The sequence below is a fragment of the Stylophora pistillata genome, chromosome 4 (genome assembly GCF_964205215.1).
Source record: "Stylophora pistillata chromosome 4, jaStyPist1.2, whole genome shotgun sequence".
Lineage (NCBI taxonomy): Eukaryota > Metazoa > Cnidaria > Anthozoa > Scleractinia > Pocilloporidae > Stylophora > Stylophora pistillata.
In genome coordinates, this window is record NC_142522.1 from 15,870,730 (window position 1) to 15,888,102 (window position 17,373).

The 17,373-nt window shown below is 40.3% G+C and overlaps 1 protein-coding gene across 3 annotated transcripts in view; it reads left to right on the plus strand.

The window, feature by feature from the left end:
- The window catches only part of LOC111321843 (hemicentin-1), a 66,915-nt gene that overhangs the window by 19,923 nt on the left and 29,619 nt on the right, over positions 1-17,373 (plus strand). For all 3 annotated transcript variants that reach the window (XM_088756184.1, XM_088756183.1, XM_088756182.1), the window contains exons 21-45: positions 558-887; positions 1,335-1,664; positions 1,792-2,127; positions 2,306-2,635; positions 2,875-3,204; positions 3,366-3,695; positions 4,580-4,909; positions 5,046-5,375; positions 5,642-5,971; positions 6,084-6,416; positions 6,551-6,880; positions 7,567-7,896; positions 8,066-8,395; positions 8,981-9,310; positions 10,006-10,338; positions 10,482-10,811; positions 10,948-11,277; positions 11,704-12,033; positions 12,351-12,680; positions 12,888-13,217; positions 13,529-13,861; positions 14,527-14,856; positions 15,257-15,586; positions 15,920-16,252; positions 16,766-17,086. In XM_088756184.1, coding sequence (XP_088612310.1) covers positions 558-887; positions 1,335-1,664; positions 1,792-2,127; positions 2,306-2,635; positions 2,875-3,204; positions 3,366-3,695; positions 4,580-4,909; positions 5,046-5,375; positions 5,642-5,971; positions 6,084-6,416; positions 6,551-6,880; positions 7,567-7,896; positions 8,066-8,395; positions 8,981-9,310; positions 10,006-10,338; positions 10,482-10,811; positions 10,948-11,277; positions 11,704-12,033; positions 12,351-12,680; positions 12,888-13,217; positions 13,529-13,861; positions 14,527-14,856; positions 15,257-15,586; positions 15,920-16,252; positions 16,766-17,086 — 8,259 coding nt within the window. The remainder of the gene's footprint in view (positions 1-557; positions 888-1,334; positions 1,665-1,791; positions 2,128-2,305; positions 2,636-2,874; positions 3,205-3,365; positions 3,696-4,579; positions 4,910-5,045; positions 5,376-5,641; positions 5,972-6,083; positions 6,417-6,550; positions 6,881-7,566; positions 7,897-8,065; positions 8,396-8,980; positions 9,311-10,005; positions 10,339-10,481; positions 10,812-10,947; positions 11,278-11,703; positions 12,034-12,350; positions 12,681-12,887; positions 13,218-13,528; positions 13,862-14,526; positions 14,857-15,256; positions 15,587-15,919; positions 16,253-16,765; positions 17,087-17,373) is intronic.

A 17,373-nucleotide genomic window follows, 5' to 3' on the forward strand; every position in this document is an offset into this window, starting at 1 on the left:
AAATGAACTGAGTGTAAATACTCGGGACAAATCCTTTTCCCCCAGGTTATGAGTATTTCTTTAAAAACTACTTAATGATCGCATGCTCGGGAAAATCTGCTATAACAGTCAATTATAGTCTTTTTTTGATCAATTAAAAGACTCAATAAAATGTTTTTTCTCTGAGCTTCGTAGCTCAGTTGGTAAAAGTGCCCAACTTGGAGGCACAGGTTTGAATCCCATCGAAGCATGAATTTTTCAGGCTTCGTTTTTGCAGTTGCTTTAAGTGCAGTTTACGTTGGAAGATCGTTTCTTTAGTTTGATGTAATCCGCGGGTCAATATATCACTCCTTTCATCACATATTGTACGTTATGCTCACTCATTTTAAAAAAAGACATCAAGTCAAATATTTTTAGACTCAGAGTTCATATGTTCTGTTATCTAAAATGTTATTTGCAGCAAAGAAGGCTAAAATAAATCACCAGTAGAACTGGTAATACTATTCGCCGCACTATTGCTTAGTTCATGTCCGCCAAATGCATATTCAATATTACTGTTAACATTCTGACTCGCACAGAGCCTTCCAAACCGCAAATTATGGTAAACGAGGAGAAGAAAGTTGTCGAAGCACAGAACCGAAATTCCCTGGTAGTAATCATCGGTGATGATCTGATAGCCCTCACCAAGACAAACATTACCATTACTTGTCCAACTAGCGGGATACCAAGGCCGAGTATCACCTGGACAAAAGATGGAAGAATACTGCGTAATACTGGCAGGTATCAAGTTCAGAGAGATGGGTCGCTGCTGTTTCATAAAGCTGATGAACGGGATGGTGCAAGATACACATGTAATGCTGTTGGCGTTGATGGGCAAGACAGCGCATCCAGCATAGTGCAAGTTGTTGGTAAGTTAGAACACACTAACTGGTTGTAACCGCCTGACAAGTACTATGAGGGCTTTGGTGGTTCATCTTGGTAAAGCACAAAAATGATAGTATATTCGTTTGTCGCAGGATGAGAAATTTTCTGCTGTGGTTCTCGACGTTTTGTACCGCATAGTTTTATTCTTAGAGTTGTCAACTTACAAAGAATAATTCTCTCAAATTGTTCCCAAGTGTTTAAGAAGATAAACCGGTTTAAATGGAATTTAAAATTAAAATTTGAAATTTAAATCAGAAACCTCGTTTGCAAAAAAGTTATGAAACTGGGAAAATCGAGGACTAGATCTCGGATCAGCTCAACTACCGGGGTCTCTTAAACGTTTAGTGTTGAATAACAGAGGAACCTCACTTAAGCCTCAATTTGCATTGATCGATAGAACACAACTCACGAACAGACTTTTTGTTTCACAGAGCCGGCAGAACCTCGCATCCAGGTTCCCAAACGAGGACAAGAGATCCCTATTGATGATGTTAGTGTAGTAACTATGAACATTGGTGATAACGTGACAGCAGCTTCAAACGCTACCATCACTATAAGGTGTCCAGTTAGTGGAACACCAACACCAACTGTTACCTGGCAGAGAGACGGCGTAAATATTATTGGAGATGATTTGATTTCTATCGCAGATGATAACAGTCTGATAATGAAACAACCGATAGTACAAGACAGTGCTACATACACCTGCAGTGCTGAAAGCGAGTTTGGGAAAGATGAAGTATCTTCTAGAGTACGAATAATAGGTTTGTGTTTATTCAATCAATGTTGATCCAGTAATAAAATGCAATAAAATTTCACCGCAAGGCCATATCGAATATTTACCGAGATTTCATTTTATCTATGGTATCGATCTTGTTATCTTTTTATCAGAGCTTGTCAGACCAAAGATCGACGTTCCACATAAGCCACAAATGAAAGAAGCTCAAGACCGAAGTCCTTTCATTTTGAATATTGGGGATAATGCGACAGCACTCACCAAAACATCGATCGTCATTCTATGTCAAGCCAGTGGTGTGCCAACACCTACTATCACATGGACGAAAGATGGACAGAAATTATCTCATTACGTGGGAAGCGGGTCAATGGTTCAAAATGACGGTTCCCTACGGATTGTATACTCAACTGAGTTTGACAGCGGTGAATACAGGTGTACTGCAACAAACATAGTGGGTGGAGAGGCTATGAAGAGCACGGTTCGGATAGTGGGTGAGCTTTTCTATGAGAAACGTAGCATCCTCAGTACAGTTATGGCCTAATATTAGCCTTTGTAGAATGCTGTTTTTATCAAGGCGGGATTGACTCCTGTTTGCAGTGGACATTGTGCAATGGGAGATTTAATTTTTCAGACTTTAGAATGTTAATAGCTTTATTGTTATTCACGCAGAACCAAGAAAACCAGTGATTTATGTACCCAAAACTGGTGAAGACATTCCAGTGGGTAATGGCAGCCCTGTGCTGATGGACGTTGGTGATAACGTAACAGCAGCTTCAAACACAACCATCACTCTCAGGTGTCCAGTTAGTGGTATACCAACACCAAGTGTTACCTGGAAGAAAAACGAAGTAGAAATTGAAGAGGGAAGAAAGACAAACATCGCTGTAGATAACTCTCTTGTGCTTCAATCAGCAGAAGTACAAGACAGTGCAAAGTACACATGTAGTGCACAGAACAAGTTTGGGCAGGATGCTGTTTCCTCTGTTGTCAGCATAGTTGGTAAGCCGTCATTCCCACCTTCTTTCAGTTTGTCGAAAAGACCTGGCCGTTTGCAGATACCTCTATGCGGTTCACGGCGTATTCTCAAACAAAGCGTTGTCTTAAGATAAAAAAAAACATTCAAAGAACCTATGACTGAATCCCTTTCTTTCGAGGCGTGTTAAAAAACGGCGTTAAGCATTTATCGTACTAATACTCCAAAGTTAACTAAAATAACTGTATTCACTCCCATTTGATAGGGCACTCCAAGCCCGTGATAAGGATTTCTGTTGCTCAAAAGGTCATAGAAGCTCAAGACCGAAGTCCCATTATCTTGACCATTGGCGATAACGTGACAGCTCTTACTGATTCAAGCGTCACTTTACTGTGTCATGTCAGTGGTGTACCAAAGCCAAGTGTCACGTGGACTAAATCTGGTCAGGTAATAGCTACAGGAGGAAGATACACAGTTCGAAATACCGGCGAGTTACTGATTGTTGGAGTAAGGGAGGACGATGAGGCTCAATACAAGTGTATTGCCGTGAACGTTGCTGGCCAGGATAGTGAAATCAGCTACATATATATTGTTGGTAAACAAATTTTCTACTTCTTTTTGGAAAACCATCGATCTTCAAAGTTACTTTTATCGATACCACATACCCATATCTATAGCTATTCTTAATGTAGTTTCCTTATCCCAAAGCATACTTGTACAGTTTCACTTCCCTAACTTAGTTTCTTTCATCGACAGAACCAATTAAACCAATTATCGAAGTCCCAGAGACCAGGAAAGAAATTCCCCTTGGTGATGGCAGTCCAGTGACCATGGACATTGGGGATAACGCGACAGCAGCTTCAAACACTAGTATCACCATTTGGTGTCCAGTTAGTGGAACACCAACACCAGTTGTTATATGGCATAAGGATGGAGCCCAAGTAATTTCAAGAGAAAGAATTAACATTGTCAATGGAAACACTCTTATTATCAGCGGAGCAGAACTACAAGATAGTGCAGAGTACACTTGCAAAGTTCAAAACTCCTTTGGGGAGGATGACGCTTCCTCTGTTGTTAGAATTATTGGTGAGTGTTCAGTCGTGTGGTAAATAAGTAGACTTAACCTGAAAGGATAGAACTAGGTGTGGTCTAGATGTGGAGTATTCTTACAACAGCTATACACTATCTTCTAGAAGGGTAGTAAGCCTTCAGAAAATTATTAACCTAGGGAAATTGCTATGATTACACCAAACACCACCACAGGAGTAAACAGAAAAGCACTGTCTAGTTATCAGTTTACAGAATTAGCTCTTGGATCGGGGTAATTGAAGGGTTAAAATGCTTACTTTGATGTTGAGGAGTCGTTTCAGAATGAATAACAGATGGAGGTGCTATTGCTGAGTCAAAAACAAGTTTGGGAAAGTTGTTACTACAATTGTTTCCGGGGCCGGTTACCTCAGTGCAATGTAAAATAGACCACTTAAATGTAACGAGAGTCTAAGAGAAAGTAGAGAGTCTGTCCACAAAAGAAACGTGTTATTTCGTTTTTACATCAAACATCGCAAAACACTTTATATCGGCCTTTCAGTGATCTTATCTAAATGGGATAAATATTAGGATCATAACTATACTCGTTACATGTGTTATGAAACGATGTTTTCTTGTTCTCTCGCTTCGGATCCATCTACGCCATAAGAAGTAAATGAAATTATAAATATGACAAGTGAAGTTATTTTGGCAACCAGCGTAAGCCCAGAGTAAGTCCATTTCAGTGCTTTAGAGAGCTGGAGCACGACAGAAGGTGACTTAATCTTTTTACAGGTCTGATTTTTCAGATTGTGAGTTTGGCCAATCAAGGAATTACCTCAAAAATCTATGTCTTGAGAAGTAAATTTGCTAATGAAAATACTACGTTGTTTCACTTTACATTTTTTCAGTTTGGGAGTGACAATACTCATTTTATTTCGTAGAACCTTCAAAGCCTGTCATTAGGATTCCAAGCGAGCTAAAGATGGTTGAGGCGAAGGATAGAAGCCCTATCGTTTTGGAGATTGGTAATAACGTGACAGCACTTACCAACACAAGTATTACCATTAATTGTCACGCAAGTGGTGTACCAACACCAACAGTCACTTGGACAAAAGATGGTCTCAGAATACCAAGTAACGAAATGTACATGGTTCAGGCTGATGACTCGTTACTAATTCGTAAGCTATACGAAGTAGGCACTACTCGATACACCTGTAGTGCAAAAAGTATAACTGGTGAAGTCAACATATCAAGCGCGATACTCATAGCTGGTAAGTGACTTAGGTAAAATTCGCGTCCACGTACAGAAATGATACAAAGTGAAACCAATAGTTTTATTGATATTTCGTCTCATTATGCAATAAGAACAACTTCTCTTTTTTAAAATAAAAAATGTACCATCCACAGAACCATCCAAACCGATAATTGAAGTCTCTGAAGATGGGCAAAACATTCCAATTGGTGATGGCAGTCCAGTAACCATGAACATTGGTGACAACTTGTCAGCAGTATCAAACACTACCATTACCATTAGGTGTCCAGTAAGTGGAGTACCAACACCAATTGTAACCTGGTTGAAAGAAGGAGCTCCTGTTATTGAAGGAAGGGATGTTTTCACCACAGCTGGCAAATCTCTAGTAATAACAAGAGCAGACTCGGACGACAATGGAAGATACTCTTGCGCAGCCTCAAATGTTGCCGGAGTAGATAACTCTTCCTCTGAAATCATTATTATAGGTGCGTGCTGTTGTTCTGGGCTTGAAAGGGTAGAGTGTTGCTATCACACTGGATTCCATTCGGAAGCAAATTTAAATGAGAAGGAAACCTTTCTCTGTTTTAATTTGATTGTCAGAACTTAGTTTTAGGCCGCAACCTTTTCTTTGGGTAAAGTTTATGAAGCTCGTATCTTCGTATTGGATTTCTAGGTTCTGTGGAGCAGATATGAAGACACTTTTTCATAGCGAGCTTTTCCTTATCCAAACCATATCTGTCTTCTTGTACAGGCCCCGCTAAACCAAAAGTAAGGATCCCTGCAAAACCAACAACGGTCGAACTTCAGGACCAAAAGCCAGTTACTATCAGAATTGGTGATAATGTGACAGCACTTATCAATACTAGCATAACAATTCAGTGTCACACCAGTGGTGTACCAACACCAACTGTTACGTGGACAAACAACGGGCAGAAGATCTTCAATGGGTACATATATACACTTGGAACTGACAATTCACTGCTGATCAAGAATACTAAAGACACAGGAATGGCCCGATACACGTGCACCGCAGTTAGTATAATTGGCAAAGACAGTGCATCGAGCTTGGTGCAAATTGTAGGTGAGTTACAAATGCAATGCAAGTAGAGGAATAGAGTAAAATAGAAACCACTTATATGTTGCTCTTTTGCTATTGCCTCTTGCACTCAATGAAAAACATTGTCAATTGTTAGGTCTTTCCAAACCAAAAGTTGTCGTTCCTGCAAAACCACAAGCTATAGAACCCCACGACAGAAATCCTATCACTTTTTCCGTTGGCAATAACGTGACAGCGCTTACCAACACAAGAATTGCCATTCAATGTCATGCTAATGGTGTCCCAACACCAACTATCACTTGGTCAAAAGATAATCAGAAAATCAAGAGTGAGGATGGAAACCAAGTACAACAGGAAGATGGTTCATTATTGATCAAAGTAGTCAGAAAGGTTGATACTGCTTGGTACACGTGCACTGCGATCAACGCTGCTGGCCAAGACAGTGCATCAAGCACGGTGGAAGTTGTTGGTAAGTTGCAGAAATGTGTCACATTTACTAGTTTTACTTACATTGCCTTTTAAAGCAAAATACTCGGTCTTCTGTGCTTCGAACGCGTACTATTTGTAACACTGAACCTATTCGATATTCTTTTTACCACACAGAACCTGTCAAACCTCTGATTATAGTTCCTGAAACCGGACAAGTGATTCCTGTCGGGGATGGCAGCCCAGTTGTGATGAACGTTGGTGATAACGTGACGGCAGCCTCAAACACAACCATCACCATCCGGTGTCCAATTAGTGGAGTACCAGCACCAATTGTCACTTGGCTCAAGGATGACGTACCAATTGTCGAAGGAGAGACGTTTCCCATCACGAGCGATTACCGTTTGGTCCTTAAAGGCTTAGAAGCCGAGCACATTGCCAAATATACATGTATCGCAGAAAGCGAGTTTGGCACGGATGAAACTTCTTCAATTGTTCGGATAATAGGTAAATGATTACATAGAAAATTAAAAAAAAATTTTTAGAAGAAGTGCCCTTTACGTATTTTTCTGAACGAGGACCAGAATCTTGTAAAACGAAGGAACAAGTTTTCCGAAGTCTCGTCTCAGATCATTAATAGTGCTATATACCTATTCTTTGCAGCTCACAACTTGTAATGTGAAAAAAACTTTTTGTTCACCCACTAAATCTTGTTGCTCTCTTCACAGGTGATAAATTGTGCATATAAGACATTTATCACATTACTTTCATGCTGTTTATATATAAATGAAAATTGTCTTTTAGAAGTGTTTTAACCACTGGAGCATAACGAGATTCATTATCTCTTTGAGAAAGATTTTTTCGTCCTCCCTCGATTCGAATCTCATACTTGTAAGAAATTTGTATACCGATCGCTACGCCATAATGAGTAAAATGAAATTATAAGTATAGCAACTAACTTAAGTCTAGAGTTAATTCAGTTGAGTGCTCGTAGAGAGCTGGAACTAAAGAGGAAGGTTACTTAATCTTCTATAGGTCTGATATTTCAGATTGTGAATCTAGCCAATTAAGTATTGCTCAGAGGTCTATGCCTTGAGAAGTAAATTCGCTGATCTACTGACTACGTTGTTTTACTCCATACTCTTCCACATTTTTGTGCAGTTTGGAGTAACAATACACATATTATTTCGTAGAACGTTCACAGCCTGCCATTAGGATTCCAAGTGAGCCAAAGATGGTTGAAGCAAAGGACAGAAGCCCCATACTTTTGGAGATTGGTTATAACGTGACAGCACTTACCAACACAAGCATTACCATTAATTGTCACGCAAACGGTGTACCAGCGCCAACAGTCACTTGGACAAAAGACGGTCTCAGAATCACAAGTAGCGAAATGTACTTGGTTCAGGCTGATAACTCGTTACTAATTCGTGAGCTTCACAAAGTAGGCACCGCCCGATACACCTGCACTGCAAAAAGTATAACTGGTGAAGTCAGCGCATCAAGCACGATTCTTATTGTTGGTGAGTGACTTAGAGCTTGTTAAAATTCGCATCTACGTACGCTAACGGATTATTTCTTATGCTCCCTTTCGTTTTTGAATAAAAACAATAATTTTGTTGATATTACTTTACATTAGTTTTAAGACAGAATATTCAATCTTTTTAAAAATAAAATGTGAACCACCCACAGAACCATTAAATCCAATAATCGAAGTCTCTGAAGATGGGCAAAACATTCCAATTGGTGATGGTAGTCCAGTAACCATGAACGTCGGTGACAACTTGACAGCCGCATCAAACACAACCATCACTATCAGGTGTCCAGTTAGTGGAGTACCAACTCCAACTGTAACCTGGTTGAAAGAAGGAGCTCCTATTATTGAGGGTCGGGATGTTTTCACCACAGATGACAAATCCCTAGTAATAACGAGACCAGACTCGGACGACAATGGACGATACACTTGTAGAGCGGTAAATGTTGCCGGAATGGAAAGTTCTTCATCTGAAATCTCCATAATAGGTGCGTACTGTAGTTATGGGCTTGAAAGGATGAATAATTGCTATCCCATTCTATATCCTCAAACTGGTCGTAAATAGGCACAGGTAAAATATTCTTGACCGGAAACAATCTTGTCATATTGGGTTGGCGTAGTGGTGGGAGCGCTCGCCTTCCACCAATGTGTCCCGGGTTCGATTCCCGTACCCGGCGTCATAAGTGGATTGAGTTTGTTGGTTCTCTACTCTGCTCCGAGAGGTTTTTCTCCGGGTACTCCGGTTTTCCCCTCTCCTCCAAAACCATCATCATTTCAATTTATTTAATTTAGAGCTTATTAGGATTTACACACGACCCCACAAGCTGTTCAGCTTTAAAAATTATCGTGTCCAAATAAAGGTGTTATTATTATTATTATTATTATTATTATTATTATTGAATGTGAAATGAGCTTTCCTTTATTTAAATCGATTGTCAGAGATTAGTACTGGGCTAATACACTTTTTGAGTGGAGTTCGTATCTTCGTATTGGAATTTTAAGCTTGTGGTGCAGATTTTATATCTCAGAGCGAGTATTTTCCTTATCCAAACCCTATCTATCTCCTTGTATAGGCCCCTCTAAACCAAAAGTAAAGATTCCTCCAAAACCAAAAACAGTGGAACTTCAGGACCAAAAGCCAATTACTATCAGGATTGGTGATAATGTGACAGCACTTACCAATACTAACATTACAATTCAGTGTCACGCCAGTGGTATACCAACACCGTCTGTTACGTGGACAAAAGACGGGCAGAAAATCTTCAATGGGGACATACATACAATTGGAACCGATAACTCTCTGCTGATCAAGAACACTAAAGACACAGGCAGGGCCCGATACACGTGTAGCGCAGCTAGTGTAATCGGTAAAGACAGTGCATCAAGTACAGTGCAGATTGTAGGTGCGTATGGAAATAGTACATGTTGAAAAAACGCCAAACTACTGATCAGGTTGGAATTTGCACTAGTTCAGAGGATGCTTAAGTGATTAAGACCCTTGTCCTTGTTGAAGGAAGGGCCTCCCGGTTAGCTCAATTGGTTAGAGCGCTGGACTGTTGTGCGGGAGGTCGAGGTCGATGGTTCGAGCCCCGGCCGGACCAACACTTAAGGTCTTAAAATAACTGAGGAGAATGCGCTACCTTTCTTTAATAAGAAATGGATAGACATTCTAGTCTTTTCGGATAAGGACGAATAAACCGTAGGTCCCGTCTCCTGCATCTATTGATTAGATAATTTGGTTAGGCAGGGGACGTTAAAGAACCCACTCACGAGATTACTGTGATGTGGTCTGGCCTGTTTACTGGGAATTGGGGGGAGGGAGCATCTTCAAATAAGATTCCTTCGATTGTTTGTAAACTGCTGATGCAGTCTGGCCAAAGTCCCCCGAACAGTGTTGTGATGCGCATTTGATCATATCGACATGTTAATTTGCGCAATATAAATATTAAATTATTATTATTATTATTATTATGTTGAGTTGAAGAGGGTGGAGAATGGGTTGCTCTCGCTGTCTTTTTTTTTTCCCCTAAATCAATCATGTGTTACTCTTTTCTTACTGCCTCTTTCATTCAATGAAAAACATTGTCCCATTTTTCAGGTCTTTCCGAACCAAAGGTAGACGTTCCAGCAAAACCGAAAACTATAGAAAGTCACGACAGAAATCCCGTCACTTTTAGCGTTGGTAATAACGTGACAGCGCTTGCCAACACAAGTATTGTCATTCAGTGTCACGCTAGTGGTGCTCCAACACCAACCCTCACTTGGTCAAAAGATAATCAGGAAATCAAGAGTGAAGATGGAGGATACACAGTAAAGGAGGATGGTTCACTATTTATCAAAGTGGCTGAAGAGGTGGATATCTCCCGGTACACGTGCACTGCTACCAATGTTGCCGGCCAAGACAGTGCATCAAGCACGATGGAAGTTGTTAGTAGGTCGCAGAAATGTGTCACATTTACTAGTTTTTCTTACATTTCTCTAATACTCAGTCTTCTGTGTTGGAAACGCGTTCCACATGTATTTTTAACTTTGAAATTAACGAAAAACCTATTGGATTATCTTTACACTTCACAGAACCAGTCAAGCCCACAGTTACAGTTCCCGAGACTGGACAAGTGATTCCTGTCGGTGATGGCAGCCCAGTGACGATGAACGTTGGGGATAACGTGACAGCAGCTTCAAGCACAACCATCACCATCAGGTGTCCAGTTAGTGGAATACCAACGCCAACTGTTACGTGGGAGAAGAATGGATTGGAAGTTTCTTTAGAAGATAAACTTTTGATGACAAGTGATAACAGTCTGGTTATTAAAGAACCAACAGTAGACGATAGCGCCAAGTACACATGTAGGGTAAAAAGTGAATTTGGGACAGACGAACGCTATTCCTCTATAAGAATATTAGGTAAGTCGGCAGGGGACAGGGTATTTTCTTTTCTCTTAATTAAAGTATTATGTAAATTACTGTTTAAATTTTATGAATGCTGCCTTTGAATAGAATTATTGTCACTTGATGGTGCTATTAACTCTTCACTTCTCAGAGCCTATCAAGCCGCAAATTAATATTCGTGGTGACCCAAAATCTGTAGACGCTAAAAATCGAAATCCCATCACTGTAAACATTGGTGATAACGTGACAGCTCTTACCAATACAAGGATCTTAATTCACTGTGACGCAAGCGGTGTACCAACACCAGCCATAACGTGGACAAAAGATGGGCAGACAACTTTTAGTGACCAACACTACAAAGTTTTGGATGAAGGCTCATTGCTGATCATTCAGGGTGTTGAAGAAAGCGCTAATCGATACACGTGCACTGCAAACAGCACATCAGGTCAAGACAGCGCGTCAAGCATGGTGGGGATTTTTGGTAGGTAATGTAAAGAACTGTTTAAGAGTTCCAGGAAGCTGGACAAAAAATCCCGTAAAGTAGCATTTTCGAACTCTTCCGATGCTTTTTGTAATGTTTTGGAGAGTACAAAAGCTGAAATTAACATATTCACGCAAGCTCCTTAAACCCGACACGTTTAGCCTTATGTTACATCGTATTCTTTAGTTATTTCAAGGGTAGAGCTTGTGCTCTTTATGGGACTTAATCGCGCGACTCCCACTCAGCACACGCTTGCCCCGCTTTGGTAAAAGGAAGGGGAGACCCTGGCACTGTGCAGATCATAAGAGGCTATCGAGGTTTCCGTCTCCCTAGATGCGATGCCTGTCTGGGTCACTCCGCTCAAGGGTGTTAGACATTAGATCAATACGTCTGAGAATGTTATACCAAAAAGTTTTATCAAAACAGTGCCAACCAAGCCGGTATTCGACGTCCCTGAAACTGGACGAGAGATTCCAATGGGTGATGGCAGCCCTGTGGTGATAAACGTTGGCGATAACGTAACAGCGGCTTCAAATACAACAATCACCATCAGGTGTCCAGTTAGTGGAATACCAACACCAACTGTTACGTGGGAGAAAAATGGAGTCTTAATTTTTAGCGAAGAAGATATATCTGTGCAGAAGGGAAACTCACTGGTTCTTAGAGGAGCAGAAGTAGGAGAAAGCGGAAAATACACTTGTAGAGTTTTAAGTTTAGCTGGAATGGATAAATTGTCTTCAGAGGTGACAATTGTAGGTGGGTGTCGAGTTATTAATTTTGAATACTTACGATTTTTTTAAAATTCTGATGCCTGTTCATCTTGTGTAAACAGTTTTCAGATGTTATAAAAATAACAGTCTTTAATCTGCAGTATACTTGAAGAGGAACTAATATTCGTGACAATTTAACCCGAGTGATACGAAATACAGAGGACTAAAACATGTAGTCATATATATTTTCTCTCGCTGATGATGTTTGATGCTATCATAAAGGACTGGTAGGTTGTCTGTTGTTCCAAAATAACTGTGCAACAATCAATCTATCACCTTTATAATTGAGAAATTTTCTTCTAGGTCATTCTAAGCCGAAAATTAAAATTTCTGATGAACCGACGACAGCAGAATCTCAAGATAGAAACCCTCTCATGATAATTATTGGTGATAACGTAACCGCACTTACCAACACAAATATCACCATTCAGTGTAACGCTAGTGGTGTACCAACACCAACTGTCACGTGGACTAAAGATAGTTACAGTATTTCCGGTGGAGAGAGGTACAAAATTCAGGGTGATGGGTCGCTGCTAATCACTAAAACGTCAAAGAAATACATTGCACGGTACAACTGTATAGCAGAAAGTGTTGCTGGTAAAGACAGCGCCTCAAGCACTCTGCAGATTATTGGTAAGTGTAAGCTTGTAAGAGTTACAAGCTTAGGAGAGGTTATCATTTCTTAAATTTATCTAAAGTTACTAATCGGTTGGTAAAATAATCATTATATCACGTAAAGTTTCATAGAAAAGGTGCAACTGGCAAAATAATATCCTAACGTACTGTACTCGTAAGCGAATCCGTTAGTTACTTACCACCAGTTTTTTTGGATACGTTCAGAACCAACCAAACCCGTAATCAATGTTCATGACGTCGGACGAGACATTCCAATGGGTGATGGCAGTCCAGTGACTATGAACGTTGGTGATAACGTGACAGCAGCTTCAAACACTACCATCACCATCAGGTGTCCAGTCAGAGGAGTACCAAAGCCCACTGTTGTTTGGCAGAGGGATGGTATGCTAATCACCGAAGGAGGCAGATTTTCGATTGCTAATGACAACACTCTGGACATTAAAGGAGCGATATCTCAAGACAGCTCAAAGTACACATGTATTGTTCAGAGTGAGTTCGGAAAAGACAGTACCTCCTCTATTTTGCAGATTATAGGTACGTTGTAGTAAATAGTGGTGTTCTTTATCAAACTGGATGAATAAGATGTCTTTTCGGAAATCGTCAGTTCTGGGTGTTTTCAAATTGTTTTTTTCTCTTATATTTCTACTGTGAGATCAAAAATTTAATTCAAGTCCATTCTCTTTAAGATGGAGAGAAAGATTTGGCTTACTTGTAACTTCTTGGCAGATGTTGTGTTCCGCCAGCAATGAAATGAACGTGTCTAAAGAAACGTCTATAAATTGTTCTCGAGGTGTTGTGTTTTTTTACCGGATGTCTCACTGAATATCAACGATTTTTCCTTTTAGAACAGTCCAAGCCAACTATAAATATTCCTAATGAGCCGACAACGATAGAAGCTCAAGACTTTAGTTCAGTTACCTTAACTATTGGGGATAATGTGACAGCACTTGCCAGTACAAACATTACTATAAAATGTCAGGCCAGTGGCGCACCGATACCGTTAGTCACGTGGTCAAAAGACAAGAAGAAACTTTCCAATGGGGACAGACATACGGTTCAGGTCAACGGCTCGTTGCTTTTAATCATTGGAAGCAAGATAGAGGATTCTGCTCGATACACGTGCACTGCAGAGAGTGTTGCTGGTAAAGAAAGTGCATCAAGCACGGTGCAGGTTGTTGGTGAGCAAACTTGGTTTAAAATCAGTTTTCAGGTTTATTATGTATTGTAGCTGAGCTGTATCTTACGTTATGAAATGAAGCAAAACTAAACTGAGGAAGTTACAGGTGGCTATGCGATTTGGCATTGACAGAACAATTTTTTTTTCAATGGAAAGTGGTAAAGATTGAGTTAGTGTTGATTTGCGGCCATCAAGAGAAAATAAAGGGGCAAAGGGGGAAACCCCAAGTCCATGCCTTAGGATCTTTTAATTTCTCTAGTGTTACCTACGGATAGTTTCTCGAGAAGAAGTATGTTTTCTTAGACGTCTGTTGTTTACCTACACATGTCACTTTCTACTTTCTGTTCGGCATATTGCTTTGAACGGTGAGACCAGGTCGCCTGTGAGCTAGATTGATATGTTGGCAAAGAGCAGTTTGTTCGATTCAAATGATTTTGGAAAAGATGGTCGCTATGTGTAATGACATAGAAACCACTATAGGAACTGCAGAAAAATAGACAAATCCTGATCAACACCCTGATTTTTCCGCCTTCTCCCCCTATATGTACTCTCTTGTGGCTATAAATGGTCTTCAGTTTTTCCCAGCTTATCCACTAGTATCTGATAATGACGCTCTAAAACCAAAGAAGGCTCATTTTAATTGCGTTTTGTTCTTTTCTTCCTTAGAGCTAAGAAAACCAATCATAGAAGTCTCAGGAACCGGGAAAGAGATTACTGTTGGTGATGGCAGTCCAGTGACTATGAATATTGGTGATAACGTGACAGCAGCTTCAAACACCACCATCACCATTAGATGTCCAGTTAGTGGTGTACCTACACCAGCTGTTACCTGGGAGAAAGACGGACTCACAGTGACATCTGGAGAGAAGATTGTTATCGTCAATGAGAACTTATTGATCATCAGAGAGGCTAAAGGAAGATTTGGTGGAAAATACATTTGCAACGTTAAAAACGGTTTCGGAGAAAAGAGCTTATCCTCCATCATCAGAATATTGGGTTAGTGATTGTCATGAATGGTAGAGAGCTTTCAAAATTATTTCACGCGAGGGATGTAGAAGACAAAAGTGAGGTGAACGGAAATGTTGTTGATTTGTTTTCATGTAGACCGCCGTTTTATTTCTTCTTTGGCTAGCTGAATCCCTTCCCTAAATAGTGCGATTTGAGTATGGTGTCCATCCTATCACATCTTTTCTTCGGTGACGATGGCTCCACAAATGAAAAAAATTAAAATTATTTTCTCTTCTTTCTTAATCAAATGACCGTGATTTACATAATAGAGGAATCTTCAAACCAAAAATTGTCTCATTGATTACAATACCGACAAGTAGCACGAGCGTTGTATAGTGGTTTTGTGATTTGTGACTATTTTGTGTGCCTTCTAAAATGTCTTCCGTAGGACCCTCCAAGCCCAAAATAATGACTCCTTTGACGCCAAAGACGATAGAAACTCAAGACCGAAAACCTATAACCATAGTCATCGGTGATAACGTGACAGCACTTACCAGTACGAACATCACCATTCAGTGTCGTGCCAGTGGCGTTCCAGCGCCAACTGTCACGTGGAGTAAAGATGGTAAGGCTCTATACAGCAAAGGCAGATACACAGTTAAGGATGATGGGTCATTGGTGATCACTGGTACTGGCCACGAGAACTCCTCTCGATATACGTGCACTGCAGATAGTACTGCTGGTACAGAAAGCGCATCAAGCACGGTCCGGATTGTAGGTAAAGTATCTAGTATCGTTTTTAGCCCACATAGCGTTGAGAATAGGTTATAACTGTATCAACCTTGTGCTTTTTGTACTTATATTTTACTTTAGGTTAATGCTTTATTTGTCTTTTTAAGGCCCGAAAACTTTAAATTGTCGAGTTTTTCCTTGAAATGTTTGGTTCAAATAGATAGTGATTGGAGCACGAGTAAACCATTATCACTGCATGTCAGCGAACCAGCCGGCCGTATCTAAATCAATTAAGCGTTACGAGAAAACCTCGAAGCAATTTTTTTTACTTTGGTTCCCACTACTTTTTTCACAGTGCATGGTATCATTTTTTATGCAGATCCTAGAAAGCCTGTGATTGAAATCAACAAGACTTCTCAGGAGATACCTGTTGGCGATGGCAGTCCAGTGATCATAAACGTTAGTGATAACGTGACTGCAGCTTTAAACACAACCATTACCATCAGGTGTCCAGTCAGTGGAATACCAACACCAGCTGTTACCTGGGAGAAAGATGGAGTTCTGATCGTAGAAGGCGGCAGATTTACATTTATGCCCTCTAACTACTCGTTGGTTATCAGAGGAGCAATCGTGGCTGATATCGCCAAGTACACTTGTCGTGTCCAAAATTTCTTTGGAACGCACGAGTTATCTTCTACAGTTACTTTAATTGGTAATGAAGGCTGCATACTTTGTGCCATTACTGAGTGGTCGCTTAATATAGTATTTATGGAACCAAAATTTTACATCTGGGTTAGACATTTGCGAGACGGGATGGCCTAATGCCTAGCGCGCTGGAACCCGCTTTAAGATGTGTATGATCTAGGTCCCTGTGTTAAGTTCAAACAAAAGACCTATGATTCTCATGGTTCCTCTCTCCTTCCAACTAACTGCTAGAGAAACTTTACGACGTGTTTGAAGTAACCGGCGATGGACATGCATTCCATGCAGGGGAGAATAGCCATACGTCTAGTCTGAATGCTTAGGAAACCAGGCCATGACGTGCTTCGGCTTGTGCGGGGCACTTGACTTTTGTGCAAACTTGTCAGCTGTTGATTTACGTAGTTTTGAGTTGTGAAATGTGGGTTTTCTCTAATTTGAAGATACCTTTAGTTTGTTGTACTATAAATTTTTATAATTTTATAAAATGGAGGTGTTTGAATAACGATGTCTGTTTCTATTTCAGAGTCAGTGAGCCCTCAAATAACATCTTCTTTTGGGGATGTAGCCTGGTTCAGTGAAAAACCCGTCAACATTACTATTGGACAACTTCTGGTCACGCTAGTCGATACCGAGTTATCCATTCATTGTGCCGTAAGAGGTATTCCTATACCAAAGGTAACCTGGGCCAGAGGAAATCAGTCACTCCCCTCTGACGGGCGAATGAATGTTAAAAACGGTACTCTTCTCATCGTAGAACTAGAGACTTCTGACAGCGGAAAGTATACCTGCTCTGCAGAAAATCCTGCAGGAATAGCTTCAGAATCTTCAATCGTGACAGTTGTAGGTAAGGCCAAAATTCTTGTGAGGAGACTGTTCACACCCAAAGGCAAAAAGAATGCTAGTCTTCCAATGAAACAAGCATTGATTAGTTTGAACGTCCAGATTCATTGATAGCAGCTGCTCATTATAGCCCTTTTTTAAAGGTTGTGGAAGGTTTCGTTTTCTTACTTCGAATCGTGTGCGTCAATTTACAACAAAAGAAACAGTTTTCCTAACATTTTCGGCAAGCTCGGACTTAGTGCTTAATGTCCAGTGAAATTGAGGTTGATGCCTTTCGATTTTTTTAATCCC